At 35.7% G+C, this 16,983-nt stretch overlaps 1 protein-coding gene across 2 annotated transcripts in view; it reads right to left on the minus strand.

Annotated features, from left to right (window-relative positions):
* CAMK4 (calcium/calmodulin dependent protein kinase IV) overlaps positions 1 to 16,983 on the minus strand; it is a 192,318-nt gene that overhangs the window by 54,947 nt on the left and 120,388 nt on the right. For both annotated transcript variants that reach the window (XM_016137251.2, XM_036226183.1), the window contains 2 exons: positions 16,853 to 16,935; positions 2,051 to 2,123 (listed from right to left, as the gene is read on the minus strand). In XM_016137251.2, coding sequence (XP_015992737.1) covers positions 2,051 to 2,123; positions 16,853 to 16,935 — 156 coding nt within the window. The remainder of the gene's footprint in view (positions 1 to 2,050; positions 2,124 to 16,852; positions 16,936 to 16,983) is intronic.

Consider the following 16,983-nt stretch of genomic DNA (forward strand, 5'->3'; position numbering starts at 1 on the left):
TTTTAGTAGTTAGCTGGGAATAGGTGTGTACATGTAGATTTATAACGTCTAAAACATCTTTAGATAATTAAACTGACTCTAGAGTTGCTTATCTTCTTTTCCCTTTCTTTTGAACATTGCTATGACTTCTATATCTCATTTAATTAGCCTTTTCCACAACAATGTTAGGTTGAAGGTTATGCTTATTTTCCATAAGGAAACTGAGGCTCAGAGGTGTTAGTGATGGACCTAAGCTTGCTTATCCAGCAACTGAATCCAGCTCTGTTTGACTCCCAAACTACTCTTAACTGCTACACCAGCTGCCTGTCTGATTTTGGTAATGTGACAGTGGGCAGCTGCCAGGAAGTTAACTGGAATAGATAATTTATGGCATATAGTACTAAGAAATGAAGTTTTAAAATAGATATTTAATAAAGGCATAAAACTGCCATTCTTAAACTCAGAAGTGACAAAATGAAAACAGTAATTGCAAAAGAGGATTATAGACTTCTTTAGTTAAAGATAGGAACTGGAATCACGTGAAAATATTAAAGCAAAAAACAAACAAACAAACAAACAAACAAAAAAAGGTGAGCCAGAAAAGGTGATAACATGATAGGAGACAGGATTAGGTTCTTGGACATTTGAAAGAAGATTCAACCAAAGTGGGGAAGGTGGATGTGAGGAGAGAATAATGGAAGAGGTAAAAACCATTCTCAAACTGGCAAGCTCAGGAAACCAGAGATGGTAAATAGACTAGGTTTGATAAAAACTCTGGAATGGAGTAGTTCTTTTGGGTATGGTGAGAAAATACATTTGGTATCATATAATTAGGAGCTGCACTGTGTATTTAGACTATAATTCTATGGCATCTTTGCTAGCTTTTATCAACTCTGAATTCAAACTTTTTATCCCCTATCATAGCCAAAAGGCCAAAATACTTTTATAGGAAGGGATACTTTGGAAAGTCTGGTCTATAAAGCCAATTGAACTTGGTGTTGATAGCTCAATAATGGATTCAGTTAGATCACAAATCTGTTATTTCTAGCAGCCCTATGCAAAGGTTGTGAAGGCTGTTTTTTCCTTTTCATCACTGGTACATAAGCTAGCTAGATAGCAAGGTCTGTCCTCCCTCCTTTCCTATTTTGGTTGTGGGTAAAATTCACAGGACATGTGCTTGTGTCACGGTGGCTGATTGGTTGATTTCTCAAGATACTGAATAATGACTTTAGTTAGTTAACTGATTGAAAGATAGAATTGATCTAATTCAGGGTATATTTTATACAGATGTGTCTCTTTAACACATCCTAACAAATAGCTCCCCTTGAGTCCACCCTATTTATTCAGAGAATAATTTGCTCTAGCTTTATATTCAATAAATGAGCCATCAAAGTGTCTAAGCAAATACTCGATATCATTAAATATGTGGGAAAGTTTTCACCAGTTGAGTCTGTTTTATCTAGGCAAATATTTCCTTATTAATTCAATCCAATCTTCTCAAAATTATATATTTTTGTAAATGTATGTGCATGTTTCTATCAACTTATAAAACTTTATTCAACTTTAAAATATTAACTTATATTTTTTCTTTAAAAGAAAGTTGTTAGAATTTTCCTTCTAATTCACTTATTTCTTGTCTTGAAAGAAAAATCAGTAAACTCTATGCTCTAAGGTCTGTCTATATTTATCACAGTCAACCTTCTACCATTTACCTATCAACAACAAAAACAAAAAGAAACAAACCCAAGAAATGAAAAAAAAGACACAAGAACAATTCTAGGTACTAAAATCTGATTTGATTTCATAATAATAGAATGGAAATTATTTTAATAAACTTATGGCATAGTAGGACTATGCCATAAGTTTAACAAATTTATAGAAGGACTGTAACTTTCAGAGTTTGAGTAATCAATAGAAAATATAAATTTATTGAACATATTCTCTAGTAAACATTTCATGTTGTTCTGCTGCAAATTTTATGACTCGTCACAGACACACTTCTTAAATGATGATTCTGTAAAAGGAAGAGAGAGTACCAGGAATTACACTATCATTGTCACTTCATACTTACAGCGACTGCCTCCAGGATTTGTTTAACAGCATCTGCAGCATCTCGTTCACTATAATATCCTTTTTCTACAATCCTAAAAACAAACAAACACACAAACAAAAAACTAAATTAGATTCTTCTCAGACACATGCATTCAGTTGAGTGGATGTTAAAAGAAGTTAATTAAATTAATGTTAAGAAAGATGCATCCAAACAATTACAACAGGCTGCCATAACATCAAGAAAAAGATTTCCATAAACTGGCACTCTAGAAATCTTTGAGATAATTTAGGAAAATGAAAAACATTTATTCTGCTTAGGCTTGAACTGTCCATTCTAACTGACAAAAATTTTTCTTTTTAAACTTTGTATTGCAAATCATTTAAATTATATACCAAGTAGACGTTTTATACTATAAACCAACCCATGTAATTGTCGCACAGATTCAAAAGTTATTAAATCATGACCAATGTTGTTTTATCTATCCAATTACTTCCTCTCCTTTATTATTTGGAAGCAAATATCATATCATTTCATTCATAAATATTTAAAGAGATATCTCTATAAGATAAAGGGTCTTTTTAAAAATCATAACTACAATGCCTTTATTACACCTATAAATTAAAACATTTCTTTAATATTATCAAATATGTGGTGTTTTAAATTTCCAGTTGTCTTGGATGTGTTACAATTTGTTGTTTGTTTGTTTGAATCAATATCTAACTAAAGTCCCCATACGGGCTTCTCTCTGTCTCCCCTCTTCCCCTTCCCCTCTATCTGGTTCTCTTTTCCAAATAAATGGCCTGCTCTTTTTGCACGGATGTGGGCAAGCGATTTTTCTTTTAAGTTATAGTATTTTCCTTTTGAATTTCAGGAATGTTTTCCTGAATTAGAATGCTTTGTATTTTTTTCCTCCATTGCTTTGGTTTTCTTCTTTGGGTTGTGCAATTATACATCTATAAAGTTTTTCTCCTTTTGACTTATATTGTTCTTTCTTCTGTGATTTTCTTATTTTAGTTTATTTTGTAATATTAAGTTATAGTTTTATGTATTCTGTGGGCATATTCTCCTGATATACTTTCACTGCCTAAAGAAATCTTATTCTGCTCCTTCTTTTCTCTGCTCTTGTAATCATTTTGTATTGGAATTAACTGAGACACTTCTCTGTTGTTGGTTATTTTTAAACCAAATTGGTGTTGTTCTCTTTTTAAAATTAAAATATAGTTGACATATATTCTTATATTAGTCTCAAGTGTACAACATAGTGATTTGACACTTATATTCCTTACGGTGCGATCCACATTAACTCTAGTAACCATCTGTCACCATATAAAGTTATTAGAATAATATCAACTATTGTAAGTGTGCTATATAGTACATCACCATGACTAATTTTATTTTATTTTTTTATAAGTTTAGGTCATACCTCTTATTCCCCTTCACCCTTTTTACAGAGTAATGTGTCAGGTTATCTTTTCTAGTTTCATGGCTCTTGACTTTCTGTTTATTTACACAAAACATTCAAAATAATGACCTCATACTTTCTGAGATCTTTTCTCCTCTATCTGGAACTTTATTCCCTTGTCTCTAGAATCTCTATTCTGATTACTGGAGTCTCTTGCTAACAGTTTCTCCTAAATATGGGGCTTTTCCCCTAAGGGGTTTCCTATATTAATTTCAGAAGTTCACAGGACCTTAACTGCTTTCGATGCTTCAGATCTAACTGTGGGCGCAGGCTTTGCACTTCTCAGAAATTTGGATGCCAAAAAAGCACCCACAATTTCAGCAGTTCCTCTTGCTTTGGCCCAATCTGCTTTCCAATGATTTGGAAATTTGGGACATTTTAGATTTCTCCTATTCTTAGGTCCATCATGTGTCCTCTTGCTTCTCTCTGCTTCTTCTTACATAGATGCTAAGTCCATGTGACTCTTGGAACTGTCATTATTTGTCTTTATTCACTAGTATTTTAGGCTTCATGGGGATACCTTGTTATCCAATTTTGTTAAAGGTATTGTCTGTGAGTTTTTGTTTTTCCTGTCCTAGTTCCTCTGTCTATTCTTATGGGGATATTTGAGAACACTGAAAAACCACTTTTTTGATGCTTCTAGAATTTCAAGAGAAAACACATTTTAGACAGCAACCGTAGATTACCAACTTGCATAAGATGTTTTCGGCTGACAAAAAGTTTGTGGTAAAGACATTTTTGGAAAAGGTCAACTCAAAACATAAGTGACAAAACTTGAACATTTCTGTAATTTTGCATTGATATTTTTCTTTGATTGTTAATTCCTCAAATAGCATAGTTACTTTTCAGAAAGTATCTTTTTTTAAAAAAAAATGTTTTAGCAAGAAGTAAGTTATCAAAGTAGCTGGGGTTAAAAATTGAATTTAAAATCTATAAAATATTTTCAAAATAGGGGATGGAGGGTGAGGAAAGCAGAACAGAACAGATACGACAAAAATAAAAAGATGTATCATAAGAATATATCTCAATAATCATAATTATCCAGACTCAGAAAAACTATATTGATGCAAAAATTTCAATTATTTTATTTTCTTCATTCAATTACTTAGAACAGGAGTCCCCAATTCCTAGGCCACAGACTGGCACTGGTCTATGGCTTGTTAGGAACCAGTCACAGCAGGAGGTGAGCAGCAGGCAGGCTAGCAAAACTTCATCTGTATTTACAGTTGCTCCCCAGCGCTAGCACCACCCCCTCAGCTCCACCTCAGATCATCAGGCATTAGATTCTCATAGGAGCAGTGGTCCCTGGTGCCAAAGAGGTTGGGGACCGCTGACTTAGAACACTGTCAAGAAACACAAACTCATAATTTTTTCAAAGCATTAAAGATGGGATATCTTTCTCTTCTTTTTTATTTCTTGGTTATCAGTTAAGTACCAAGGCGTTAAGCACAAAATGTGAAAATAGATTGCAGTATTTAAGAGATTATTGTTCATTGGTTCTTAAAAGTCAATTTTCATATGGTATTTCCTTATAAGAACACACATTTTCCAATTCATGAATGCATTACATATAGTCTACTTACTAAAAATTTTAAATGATCTTTTTTCCCATTTTTTTTTTATTAATTAATTTTTATTATGGTGACATCGGTTAACAAAATCAAGTAAGTTCCAGGTGTACAATTTACCAGCAAGGCATATGTATATATGCACTGCATTGTGTTAAAATCATCTCTTGAACTACACTTTCTGAACACTTTTAAATTAGTATGAGAGAGGAGGAAAAGAGTGACTACTGTGTCAGAGTATATGGAGAACTTTGGCTACTCTTATATTATCCTTGGCTTTTTGCTCTAAACGTGCCCTTTCGTGGTACACCCACCACCAGCACGAATGTAATTAGTGTCTCTGTGCACTGCACCTGCTTTCTTCAGTCCCCTTAAAGGAGACAAGTTGTAACAAAGATGATAGAAAAGAATGGCCAATAGTTAACTTTCTCCCCTACTCCCATTCTCCCAAGAAAAGAATAAAATCAGTTACCTCCTGGCCTACAAAAAATAGTGTGGATTTTTCCGACACTCAGTCACCAGGTCTAGAGCTTTGTCACAGCTGCTTTATGGTGCCCTACAGGGGGTACTCCTTGTGGCTTAGTCTAGTCAAGTAGTGCTCCCTGGGTTGTACAGAGCGAACATGCACAACCACGTGTGGCCTCGCTGATGGGAAATGCTCCTTGTCCGCTAAATAAATATTCATGAGCTCTCACGGGCATCCCCACTCCTTGAAGAGGCAGTGTTTCACCCACTAGACTTTATTCTCTACAATTTGTTTTATTACGAAGTCTCAAGCTTTGGCCTAAATATGGTGTTTATGCATTTTCATTAGGGTTTAAATTAAGGTTAAGAGCCTGTGTTCAGCACATGTCCTGTGTGAATGTCTAGGGACTGGCCGGCTGGAAGAGTAAATTTTCTTTGAAATTGTTTTCAGGTAGGATGGAGGGAAGAGCAGTAGCTTTAAGAAGAACAGATAATGAAAATTTTATTAATTTCCCATAATATATGTTAAATTAGCAAAATATTTCATCTAATTAATGGAGAGGGTGCAGCCTAACTGATTTTTCTATTCATTCATTCAATAAATATTATGGAATGACTATTACATGCTGGGCACTCAGTAGTGAACCAGATATGGCCTTTGCACTCATGGGGTTTCTGTTGGTTTAAGAGAATAATCTACACAATGTGCTATATGCTATGACAGAGGTATTAGAGAATGGCCTGAGAGCTCCTAGAAAGGGCAGGTAATCTATTTTGGAGGCCATAATGGGTGGGAAGAGGTTCCAGAGGTAGCTATATCTCATCTCAGACCTGAAGAGTGTAGAGATGTTTTCTAGCTGTGGGAGGGTAGGAGCTGGGGCTCAGATAGGTGTGAAGAGGAACCTGGGACTGGAGAGGAGGAAGGCTGTTCTAAAAAAAGGACCAAGACTATGGTGAGAGTGTGAGGATGGGGTAGTGAAATTCAATCAATATTTCTGTCTAGTGTGAGCCAGTAGTTGCTGAATATATAAAGGATAAGATATGAGTCTTGACCCAGACAAGGCCACAGATAATGGAGAAATTATTAACAAAAACACATTATCATAAATGCAATACCTGCTATCCTAAGGTTTGTACAGCCAAAGAGTTTATTAATTCTGTTGTCACAAACATCTCTAGAGTAGACATGTGTGGCAGGAGCACGAAATGCAGGTGCCTTTCCTACCTCAGCTCAATATGAACTCTGCACGCGATAGTTTGGACCCACCATCGGAATTTGACTCCTCTTCCAGGCTCCTTCTGCTAAAAGGAACTTTGTTCCCAGTTGATTTGTTCATCAGAGCATCACAGAGTTGGACTTCTGGAACTCAGACACTCAATTTTAAATATTTTATAAGTGGAGCTACCACCCAGGCCATCCATGGTTGACTAGAAAGATCAATATAGCAGTGATAACTTAGAGCTAAGATTATAACTGAAGACATTAGTGACCAAGCCAAGGAAAATGAAGTCTTTGCAGTCCATTTGAAGTCCATTTAGGTAGCAGGACTACAGTAGATGTATTGATCCAATGCCTTCTGCAGGATATGGTGACAAAATTCTTAGCCTTCTTACTTAATTGTTGCTTTGATCATCCATGAAGCCGAGCTCCAAGCCTTGCTCATTGTAGGCAATCAATAAATATTTGTGAAATCAGTACTAGTTGCTAAGTAAATGGATGCCAGAAAAATTTCAGGCTGGATATTTGGATAACTCTTTTGCCTATTTTCCTATCACAGGGAACAAAAGCACTGGACTGGATGGTGATTATCATCACAGGTACATTGGCCGTGGATCCAGCGAAAGAACAGCCATATAGATTCTTCCCATAGCAAAATGCAACAGGTGGAAAGGTTACTGCCGGCCTTAGGAATAAAGTCTGAGTTACATAGTTACGAACACTATTGTAATAATATGAATCTTTTTTAGAAACTTATTTTGAACAAAATCAAAGTAATTTTAATTCATCAAAATAGAGTAGTATTTCCTTCATGAAGCAACATAAATTCATATCTAAAATTTAGCTGGAATTTCAAAAAAATTCCCAATGAAATTGGACCATGCATATATGACCAAGAATTTATAGCTTTATACAGAATATATGAGTGACTTCAATTTTTAGAAGCAATGAAATATTCAATCATTGTAGTGGTTTTAGAGCTGTAAAAATAGGAGAATAATTCTGGTTGATATTTTTGTGTTTTATATTTAAACATTTGTCAGTATATTTCTCTTCATATTTAGTAAACTAATTTCCTTTTCATGATTTATAAAATAATAAGAAGGCAGTTAAGATGCTACCAGCATCTTATGATCATTTTCAAAGGCCCAGTTCATGGCTGTGTTGCATAGTTTCATTGTGGGCTGGGATAGAAGACTCGGAGCTGAAAACAACATCTTTCCCAAAATTTTAATCACAACACTAACCCCAAAAGGCTGCCCAGGGGGATTCCGGTTCCTATAGGTCTCTCAGTTGCTAACAGGTCTAGCCAACATCCGGAGATATCGGAAGGAGGCACAGTGCGGTGTGTTTTCCTAGGTCCCAGGCTGTGAGTCTCTGGCTTCAGTGGGCCTTCCTGACCCAGACCATGTCTTTTCCTTCCCCCATCTGCCGTGTTGGCTCACACGTTCCTCTTCCCCACAGTTGCAGCTGTTTTCCTCTCATCATTTAAAAATTTTCGAATGAGAAAACAGAGGCAACGCCTATTTCTCTCGACGAACCTGCTTTAAAATATGACTTTCATGTATTTGCTGCTGTCATCTTAATTGCTGCAAATTGAATTGAGCACATATCCAGCCTGGCAGTTAGCACAGGCAATGCAGCGCTAATCTGATCAGAGCCCGAGGCCTTCGGACTTCCTGGCACGTACATTAGGGGCCCTACTGCTCTTTCCACCAACTGTAGCTTTTTCTCAAATCAAGATGTTATTAGATGACTGCAGGTTTATTCAAGAAAGACAATGGCCTGATAAAAAGGTGTATTTTTAAAGACAGAATGACCTTGGGTAAAAGCCCCAAATAATGTGAGTTTCAGAAACCAAGTCTTAAGGGCTGCCAGTACATCATCATGCTGCTCCATACAAAATTATATTAAAATGAATTCTGCCGTACCCTGTGTAAATGCGCCACTCCTTTTTAAGCTCCATTTGCTGCTTTTTCTCATTTCATTGATGGCATCTTGGTCTTTATTGCTGCTTTTTCTAAGAACTCTCCCAAAGAGTGTTAAATTCATACACTTAAATAGTTTCAAAAATACTACTACCACCTGTTAAATTGGAAAGCTAAGGAAAGGGTGATGGAATCGTGGATCAATGCGGGTGCTTGCCAGAGAGCTGACAGTGCAGGAGAAAGGGGAGGCCAGATCTAATTGTAGACTGGGGAACGAAGGCTGGGGATTCCTAGTCCAAATCTCTCATACTGTAAATGAAATGCCTGACCCAAAGATGTTATATAAATTGCCCAGTAGCACAGTGTTTATTCGATCACTCACTTGACAAATGTCTAGCAAATGCTTGCTTTCTGCCTAGAACAGCTTCTAAAATGGAGACTAAGGTATGCATATCTACCCCCTGCCAGCATGTCCCACTCAGGACATCACCTTCCCCTCCCTCTCTCCCTTATCTGGTAATTTCTGATTTCTCACTTCAGATTCAACTCAGAAGATTCTATTTCTCCCTAAAGCCATTTATGACCTAGAAGACTCCTATTTTATGTGTACTGTATTTATGCCCCAATTATAGCATTTATCACCCCACATGAATACTTACAGCCAAATTTGTAGCCAATCTCTAGCAAATGCAAAATATCTTATACTATGTTTTTCTGTGTACCAATCCTTATCTACATTTTCTTTTTAGTCCCTTCTCATTTATTTTATTTTTTATCTTGTGATATTGTGGTTGTCTCTATATGCCCTAATACACAATTTTGGGGGGCAGGTGGTGGTAGTATTAAAACATAAGGGTCCATATCGCATTTTTACTTTCCCTCTTCTAGACCATGCGCTTCCTGAGAATGAAGTCAATGTACTCAGGTTAAGATATTGGTGAGAAGGAAATAAAATGGGTGGTGAAGCTACAATTGTACAGCGAGGCCAGACTGTAAGTGGTTTTGGTTGTCATGTTTACAAGAACTAACTTGAACATAAAGTAGTGAGTGGCTTTCGGGGCTGACCCAATCAAATCTAAGCTTTAAACATAGATGAGCAGAAGAGAGTGAAACTAATGACAGTTAGAATTCCACTGAAATGGGAAAGAGAACGTGAAGGCTCCAAAGGGCAGAAGTAATGGGAAGGGGGAGAGAGCTGCTCAGAGAAAGAGTTATGGTCAGGGGACAGGGAAAAGTGAGGGAAAGATGGAGAAATCAATGCTGACTAGCTTAGCTGGTAAATCAGCTTGTAGAGGTAGGGAAGGGAAGCAAGATTAAGAGTTGAAAGGATGCTGAGTTCATTTGAGGATGGATCGATTTAGAGTGCCTATGGTACTGGTATGTGAAAATGTCTAACAGATTGTTGAAAATACTGTTTCTACCTGTGCTGAGAAAGCACTAACCTATGTGGCTGAAGTCAAAAGAGAGTGTCTAATTTAGCTATGGAGAATGTAGAAAGAACTTCAGGAAAGGGAGCCATTTAAGGGATGGAAAGATGAAGGTGATCTCAGGAAAGAGATCAAGGAGAAAACTGAAAAGTAGGATAAAAATCAAGAGAAAAAGATATGCTGTCAAGAATCGCACAAAAGATATGGAGAGGTTTAGCCAACAGTATAAAATATCAGACCAGACTCTCCAAAAACACATAGTCTCTGACCTCAGCAAACCCTCTGGGCTCCTCAAAAGTCCTTATTTTTGCCTTTGTCTGTTATCACATTCCTAGTTTCAAACTTCACCACTTCTTTCCTCAAATGCCCTATTCCATTCTATTCAAGCCATTGTTAGGAGAAAAATTCCTCTTCTACAACAATATTGGAAAAATGGGGCCTGAACTACTTAGTTCAAGTCTGAATTCCTTATACCTCCTACACTCTCCCCTGCTCCAACACACCCATTCCCAGCCCTAGGTAATTAATTACTGCTTTGCTTTCTGTCTCTACAGATTTACACCTTCTTGAAATTTTATATAAATGGAGTCATATAATATGCAGTCTTTCCTCTGTGTGTGTGTGTGTGTGTGCGCGCGCGCGTGTGTGTGTGTGTGTTTCACATACCATAATGATTTTGAGGTTCATCCATATTGTAGTGTATATCAAAGGAACATTCTTTTTCACTGGTGAATGATATTTCATTGTTCATTTTGTTCATTTGCCAGTTTATACACATTTAGGTTATTTCTCCTCCTGGAACACATCCTACTCCATGTATAGGCATCCACCTGAGCCTACCATGATGCCCCTGTGAAACCTGAAGGGAAAGGGGAAATGACACAACCTTGTTTATGCTCATGATGCTTGCTGTGCTACAAGTAGTGAAGGCCTGTGTCTCTGACCCAGGAGTCTCATATTTGTTCTCCAACATCCAGGAAAGTATCATAGGATAACTTATTAGTTTGTAAGTAGGGCACAATTATATCCCAGCCCTGATAGTAAGTTCTCTTTTTTTTTTTTCAATAGTTTTGACTACTCTGAGTCCTTCGACCTTTCTGCATCTTGACTCCTTTTGCACCTGAGGAATACATTTTTTTCTTACACAAATCCTTTTTTTTTATGACCGTAGATTTATTTTTCTGTGTCTTGTCTGGGATTTTGTTCCAAATATGAGTCTCTCTCACACAGTTCTCTCCTGTCTCTCCATCTTGTAGGCTCCTTCCCATCAGCAAATTAATGTGTTCCCAGTGTGCCAGCTTAAAATAGGAAATAAGCCTGCATTCACCCTGTGTCCCTTCTACTACCTCTCCTTTACCTTTCTCATTGTAGTCGAGCTTCTAGAAAAAGTAGACTATAAATCTAGTCCAAATCAATGTTTTCTTTACAGATAGCCATAAAAAACTGCATAAAGACAAGATGTATTGAAAATATCTATGGTTGAAAGACAACTATATATACATTAATGTTTAAGTTAATCCAACACTGCTCAAGCAGGACAAAATGTTACATTAAGAGTACTGTCATTTGCTTACATAGCGACAGCATGTCATGGTAGAAAGACCATATGTTTTGGAATCTGACATACTTGAGCCCAATCTCATTTAACTGTTGTTGTTGTTGTTGTTGGATTCAGAAAAAAAACAAGTGATCTAATGGTACTGGACCACTCCAATTCACAGTTATCTGGTCTATAAAATGTATATATGTTAGGGTCGGTCTTGTATAAGTGTTGTTGTGAGGATTAAATGAGATCATGCTTAGTAAAATGCCCTGGCATTGCCAGTACCCCAATAGGCATGCAAAAATGACTCTCATTATAGTAACTAATTATCCTTTTTAGACAGATTTTATATATCTTTACTTTAGACAATTGCGGTAATGACTAATTTTTGACACAATGGTCTCCACAAATTCAGACATGTTCTGACTTTGGTTAACCAGAATATCAACTTTGACACTGATCTATGGAGATTGGGACAAGAAAACTCCCAAATTCTGTTTCTGGAATCTTTTTATAATCACAATGTCCTGAAAATTCCATTTATTTCCATCAAGATTAAGAGACCAGGAAATGTTGAAGTAGAGGTAACTATTAAGACTGATATACTAGGACTTGTCAGGTAATTAATAGGCTAAATACATAGTCCTTAACAATAACAACTATTTCTCTTGTGTACTGATGACTCATAGTTTTAAAAGAGAATATTTCAAATTTTGGAAAATGAAAAAACTTTGTAGTCAGACAGACGAGAGTTTCAAGCCAGACTTTATGACTTGTCAATTCCTTCAATTTATGTTCTTTAAAAAATGGAGATAATAATACTTGGCAAATTTAAAGGTTACTGAGTGGGTTAAATACATATATAGTTTTGCATAGGACCAATTGACACATCACGAATTCTCCATAAAAACAAACAAACAAACAAATGACAGTTTATTTTCTTGGAAATGATTTAAAAGGGACAAACTGAATTTAATAAGAAAGATAGTAAGGTCACATGAGGAGAAAGAGCTGGACTGGAAGACAGTTTGGATGCTTAATTTGAGAAGATCTTTTACCTTTACTCATTCTTGGTTTCCACATCTGTACAATGGGGACAGTGCTTTTTATCCTGCTTGCCCCAAAGGGCTGATGTTAAAGAGGAAAATCCACTAATGTCTGTAAAAGGACTTTTAAAATCATATGTATTTTTGAATAAAAAAGGGGCTCTGTAATAAATCTTAACAAAAGTAACTTCAAAGATTGATCTTATCATAAATTTCTAACTGGGAAGATCATGTGAGTAGTCAAGCCTCGGGCCTATTAAAGCTTTATCCTTACCTTAATGTTTTTGTGTATCTAGGTTAACACACCTTTGAAATATCTCTTTTTCAAACCCTAAAGAGAGCACGTAATCTTGTTAACTAAAATGTAATCCAATCATAGAGACTTCCTTTCCTAGCTTTCTCCTGTGTTCATGCAGTCTCCCTTACACTCCCACCTTAAGTTCAAATTGTCAATCTGGGAAGCAAGATCTCAGTTTGTTGAGATCTTACTTCCAGGTGTGTGCCCTGTTTGCCTCAAATAAACTATACTAAACTCTTATAAAAATATTCTACAGGTTTGAACAGTCTTACATTGACATATCAAAGTTTTGCTTTCAGCAATGGCGTGGTAGACAGGCTCCAGGAAAGAACAATAAAAACAAGCTAAATAAAATAATTTTAAAAAATATATTCGAAGATATCAGAGAATTACCAAGGAAGCGAAGGCTTTAGGAGCCAAGATTCAGTAGAGAAGAAAAACTCAGGAAAGCAAACTTAACATCTGATGCCTCTGCTTTCCCTTTAAAGGCATTTGCTGATTCTAAATCAGCAGCTGACAGGCTGAGAAGCTGAACAAATCTTCTGGCTGTCTCAGAGGGTGGAGGGAACAGAAGTTGACATTTAGGGTCTGTCAAGGAAGGGGGGCCTTAGCAAAACCCCCTGGCTTAAATCGGGACCCTTAAAGAGCAAAATCTTATGAGTAATGGCTGACAAGAAATAGATCCGCCTTCAGGAAGCCCAGCTCTGAATCAGCCCAACACCTGATTGTATTAAAGTGATCTGTTCCTTACCTTAACTGCCTTCTGGAACAACAACAACAACAAAAAATATGCTGTTTTGGAAGGTAACAACATTTAAACCCACAAATTGTAAGACTTTTATACATAATGTATGGCATTCGAACAGCATAATTAGGCAAGCAAAAACACAGGAAGAAAATGGAAAAAACAAGACAATTTGAAAATCCACAAGGTATTCTGATACTGAAGTTAGACAAAAATCAGGACAAAGTATCTATTTGAAAAATTTAATTAGAAGAGCATAAGGACATTGCTAAATTAGTTGCCTTAAAATACAACCATTTTCTAAAACAAAACAAAACAAAATCAGAAATTTACTCTTAAAGCAAACAACCTCATGCCTTGTCTACTTAAAATGTTCAATGACTATCTAAGAGTTGTGGCTAGATTGAGCAGATTGAACAGAAAACCTCTGGAGATTTCTTTTTCACATATCATAATTTCGTAGTTGTGTTTTTTTTCTTAGACACACATCAAAAATCATTGACTTTAATTTTTAATAAATTGTTTTGTGCAATTTACTATTTATATTCTACATTAAATGGCAGATTCCGCTTGGATTTTTACTATGTTTAGTTTTGTTAGAAGCACCATAGATCTTTTGCTAATGAAATACAACCATTTTGACTATAGGGTACTAACATGATTATCTTTTCATCAATTGCTCCATTAGTTCATTCATTAGATACTGTTAAGGTCATCATTAGATCATGAATGAATTTTTATCATCACAATTAAATAAATTTGGTTTTTGACCTAAGTAAGATAAAAGAAAGTATATTATGATTTTTAATTCAGCAAGAAAGCAATACATGGATAATAATGCAGGATATAGTTTCAGTTTGATATAATTTTAAAGATAACTATAAAATCAAGTAACATAATGGAGAAACCAAGTTTATCTCTTATATGGCAACAGATAGGTAAACAATAACATTCAAGGGGACAAGTCTATTGTCTAAAGTCACTAAGAGTTTATAAAGTGGTTAAGTGCTTTACTGGCTGTCTGCCATTTTTTAGATGTCTTCTGTTAAATTTGAATATTTCATCCATTTTCTCTATAAATGAAATTTACCAACAGCATTTAGTTTTTTGTTTTTATCTAGAGATGAATTAACTCTATCCCACCACATCAATGAGACTCCAAGATGAGAAAACCACAATTCTTTTGTGAAAGAAAGGTTAGAAAAAAGGGAAGGAAAAAGACTCTTGATTTCAATATAATATGAACAAATAAAGATATACAGGTACATAGTTAAGTATTATTGATAGATAATAGCTTCGGTATGACATTCCTGTCCTGCAATTATTTACAAGTAAAGAGCATGGGATTTCTTTCTGATAGACCATAATTAGCAGAGAAATGTATAAGTTCTCCTTTGAGAGACATCATGACTACAAAGCCAGAAGATGTAACTGTAAATTGACTCCAAATGTACCAAAAGAAGGAATATGCTTAAGGAAGAGTCAGCTAAAGAGGCGTTGAAAAAGAACTACTATTAGCAAATTTGAGCAGCATTCAAATAAGTCCAGAAGAGTCCTAATTAAACACATGAAAACATGATGATGTTAGAACAAGACTATCTTTACATAGTCAGAGTGATCAGACTGTCTCAGATTAGAGACTATGTGGATCAGAGTGTCTCAGCTTCCTTAATATCACAGAACTGCTCAAATTTGTTCTGAGGTTCAGAGAAGTTAAACAAATCACTGTAGGTTAGTTATTTGTCCCTTAAGTCAGTATTTAGAACCGTGAGTCAGACTATCAGCCAAATGACTCAAGAAGTATGATTTTAGGCTACTGATGCTCATTTCCCTCAGTTGATTCATTTATTTGCACAGAATAAATATAGTTAAGATGTTAACAATTTTTAAAAAGTCTTGTAATTCGTGTAACATTTTTCAACATATATAAGAACAAAATAATATATCTGTCGAAGATACATACATAGCTCCAAATAAGTTGTGCCAATTTGCTCCTTTCTACATGAAGATCCACATCTGCTGTAGGTAGCATTAAAAAGAGAACCTTTGAAAACCAATATGAGTACTTTGGGAAGCTCTTGAAGAGGCAGCAAATTTAACTGAGTGGAGTTGGGATGGGAAGTCAGGAGAGAAGTAGCCCTCTCTCAACATTCTAAACCTATCCCCTTTAAATATCTTTCTTCTCAGAGTCCATTCATTATAGTGGTTGTTCATTTGTTCGGCAAATATTTTTTTGAGAATTTATTGTGCTCTAGGCACTCAGAGTATATCAGCAGTTCCCTCAATCTCTTGTATGCAGCCCACTTCTCACTTAGTTCATTCTTTAACCAACAAGACCTTTACATCAGTGCACAGCTTCTTACCATGTCTCACATATACCCACTTAGTCTCTTTCACTTTTTCCAATTCCACTCTTTTTTTTGATAACTCCAATGAGCACAGCAATAGGCTCCAAAGAGCTCATCAGGGTAAACAGGAGATTCTTCTGAGATGAGGAGGAAGGTGGGAAAGCTATGAAAATTTCAAACTTGTGTCTTGTGTACAAACGTTTTCCTTTTATGCTCCACCAGATTTCTAGGCACACTCCCTGCCTTACTTAAACTTCTACCTTGAGTGATGAAATATAAACAGACGACTAAAATTGGGTATAATTTGATATAACAGACCATATTTTACTCTGTAACTTGGGACTCTTTACACAGGCTAATAGACAAAATAGGCCTAAAAATAATCATTTGAAGAGTATTGATTTTTGTGGGCTTTTGGATCATAATAGAGAATACTATTATAATACATGTTTAACTTTCTATGATTTTCATCAAATATTTTCCTCACAAAAAATTCTCATAAATCTTACTATTTAACTTAATTTTAGCATGACATCAGAAATTTCTTTTATTGGGAAAGTAAATGCAAAAGTAAATAGATATAATATGTATCTTTTTAATCACTACGCATACCAAATTTTCATCTACTCATGTCTTATCAAATATCACTCAGTTGAATTTATCAACTGGTATTATGTGTTATCATGAAAAATTTCAGGATAAATTTCTCTTTGTTTTTTTGGTGATTGGAAGCAAAACCTTTCTGTGGTTAGATTTCCAGGACCAACTCACCTGTCAAACAGTTCTCCTCCTGTGACAAGTTCTAGGACCAGACTGATTTCCGTAGGGGTTTCAAATATCTCTTTAAGTTTTATCTGGGGAAAGACATTAAAAAAAAAAAAAATCACAGATTCCTTATTTTC

This window comes from Rousettus aegyptiacus, unplaced genomic scaffold, assembly GCF_014176215.1.
Source record: "Rousettus aegyptiacus isolate mRouAeg1 unplaced genomic scaffold, mRouAeg1.p scaffold_m13_p_8, whole genome shotgun sequence".
NCBI classification, from domain to species: domain Eukaryota; kingdom Metazoa; phylum Chordata; class Mammalia; order Chiroptera; family Pteropodidae; genus Rousettus; species Rousettus aegyptiacus.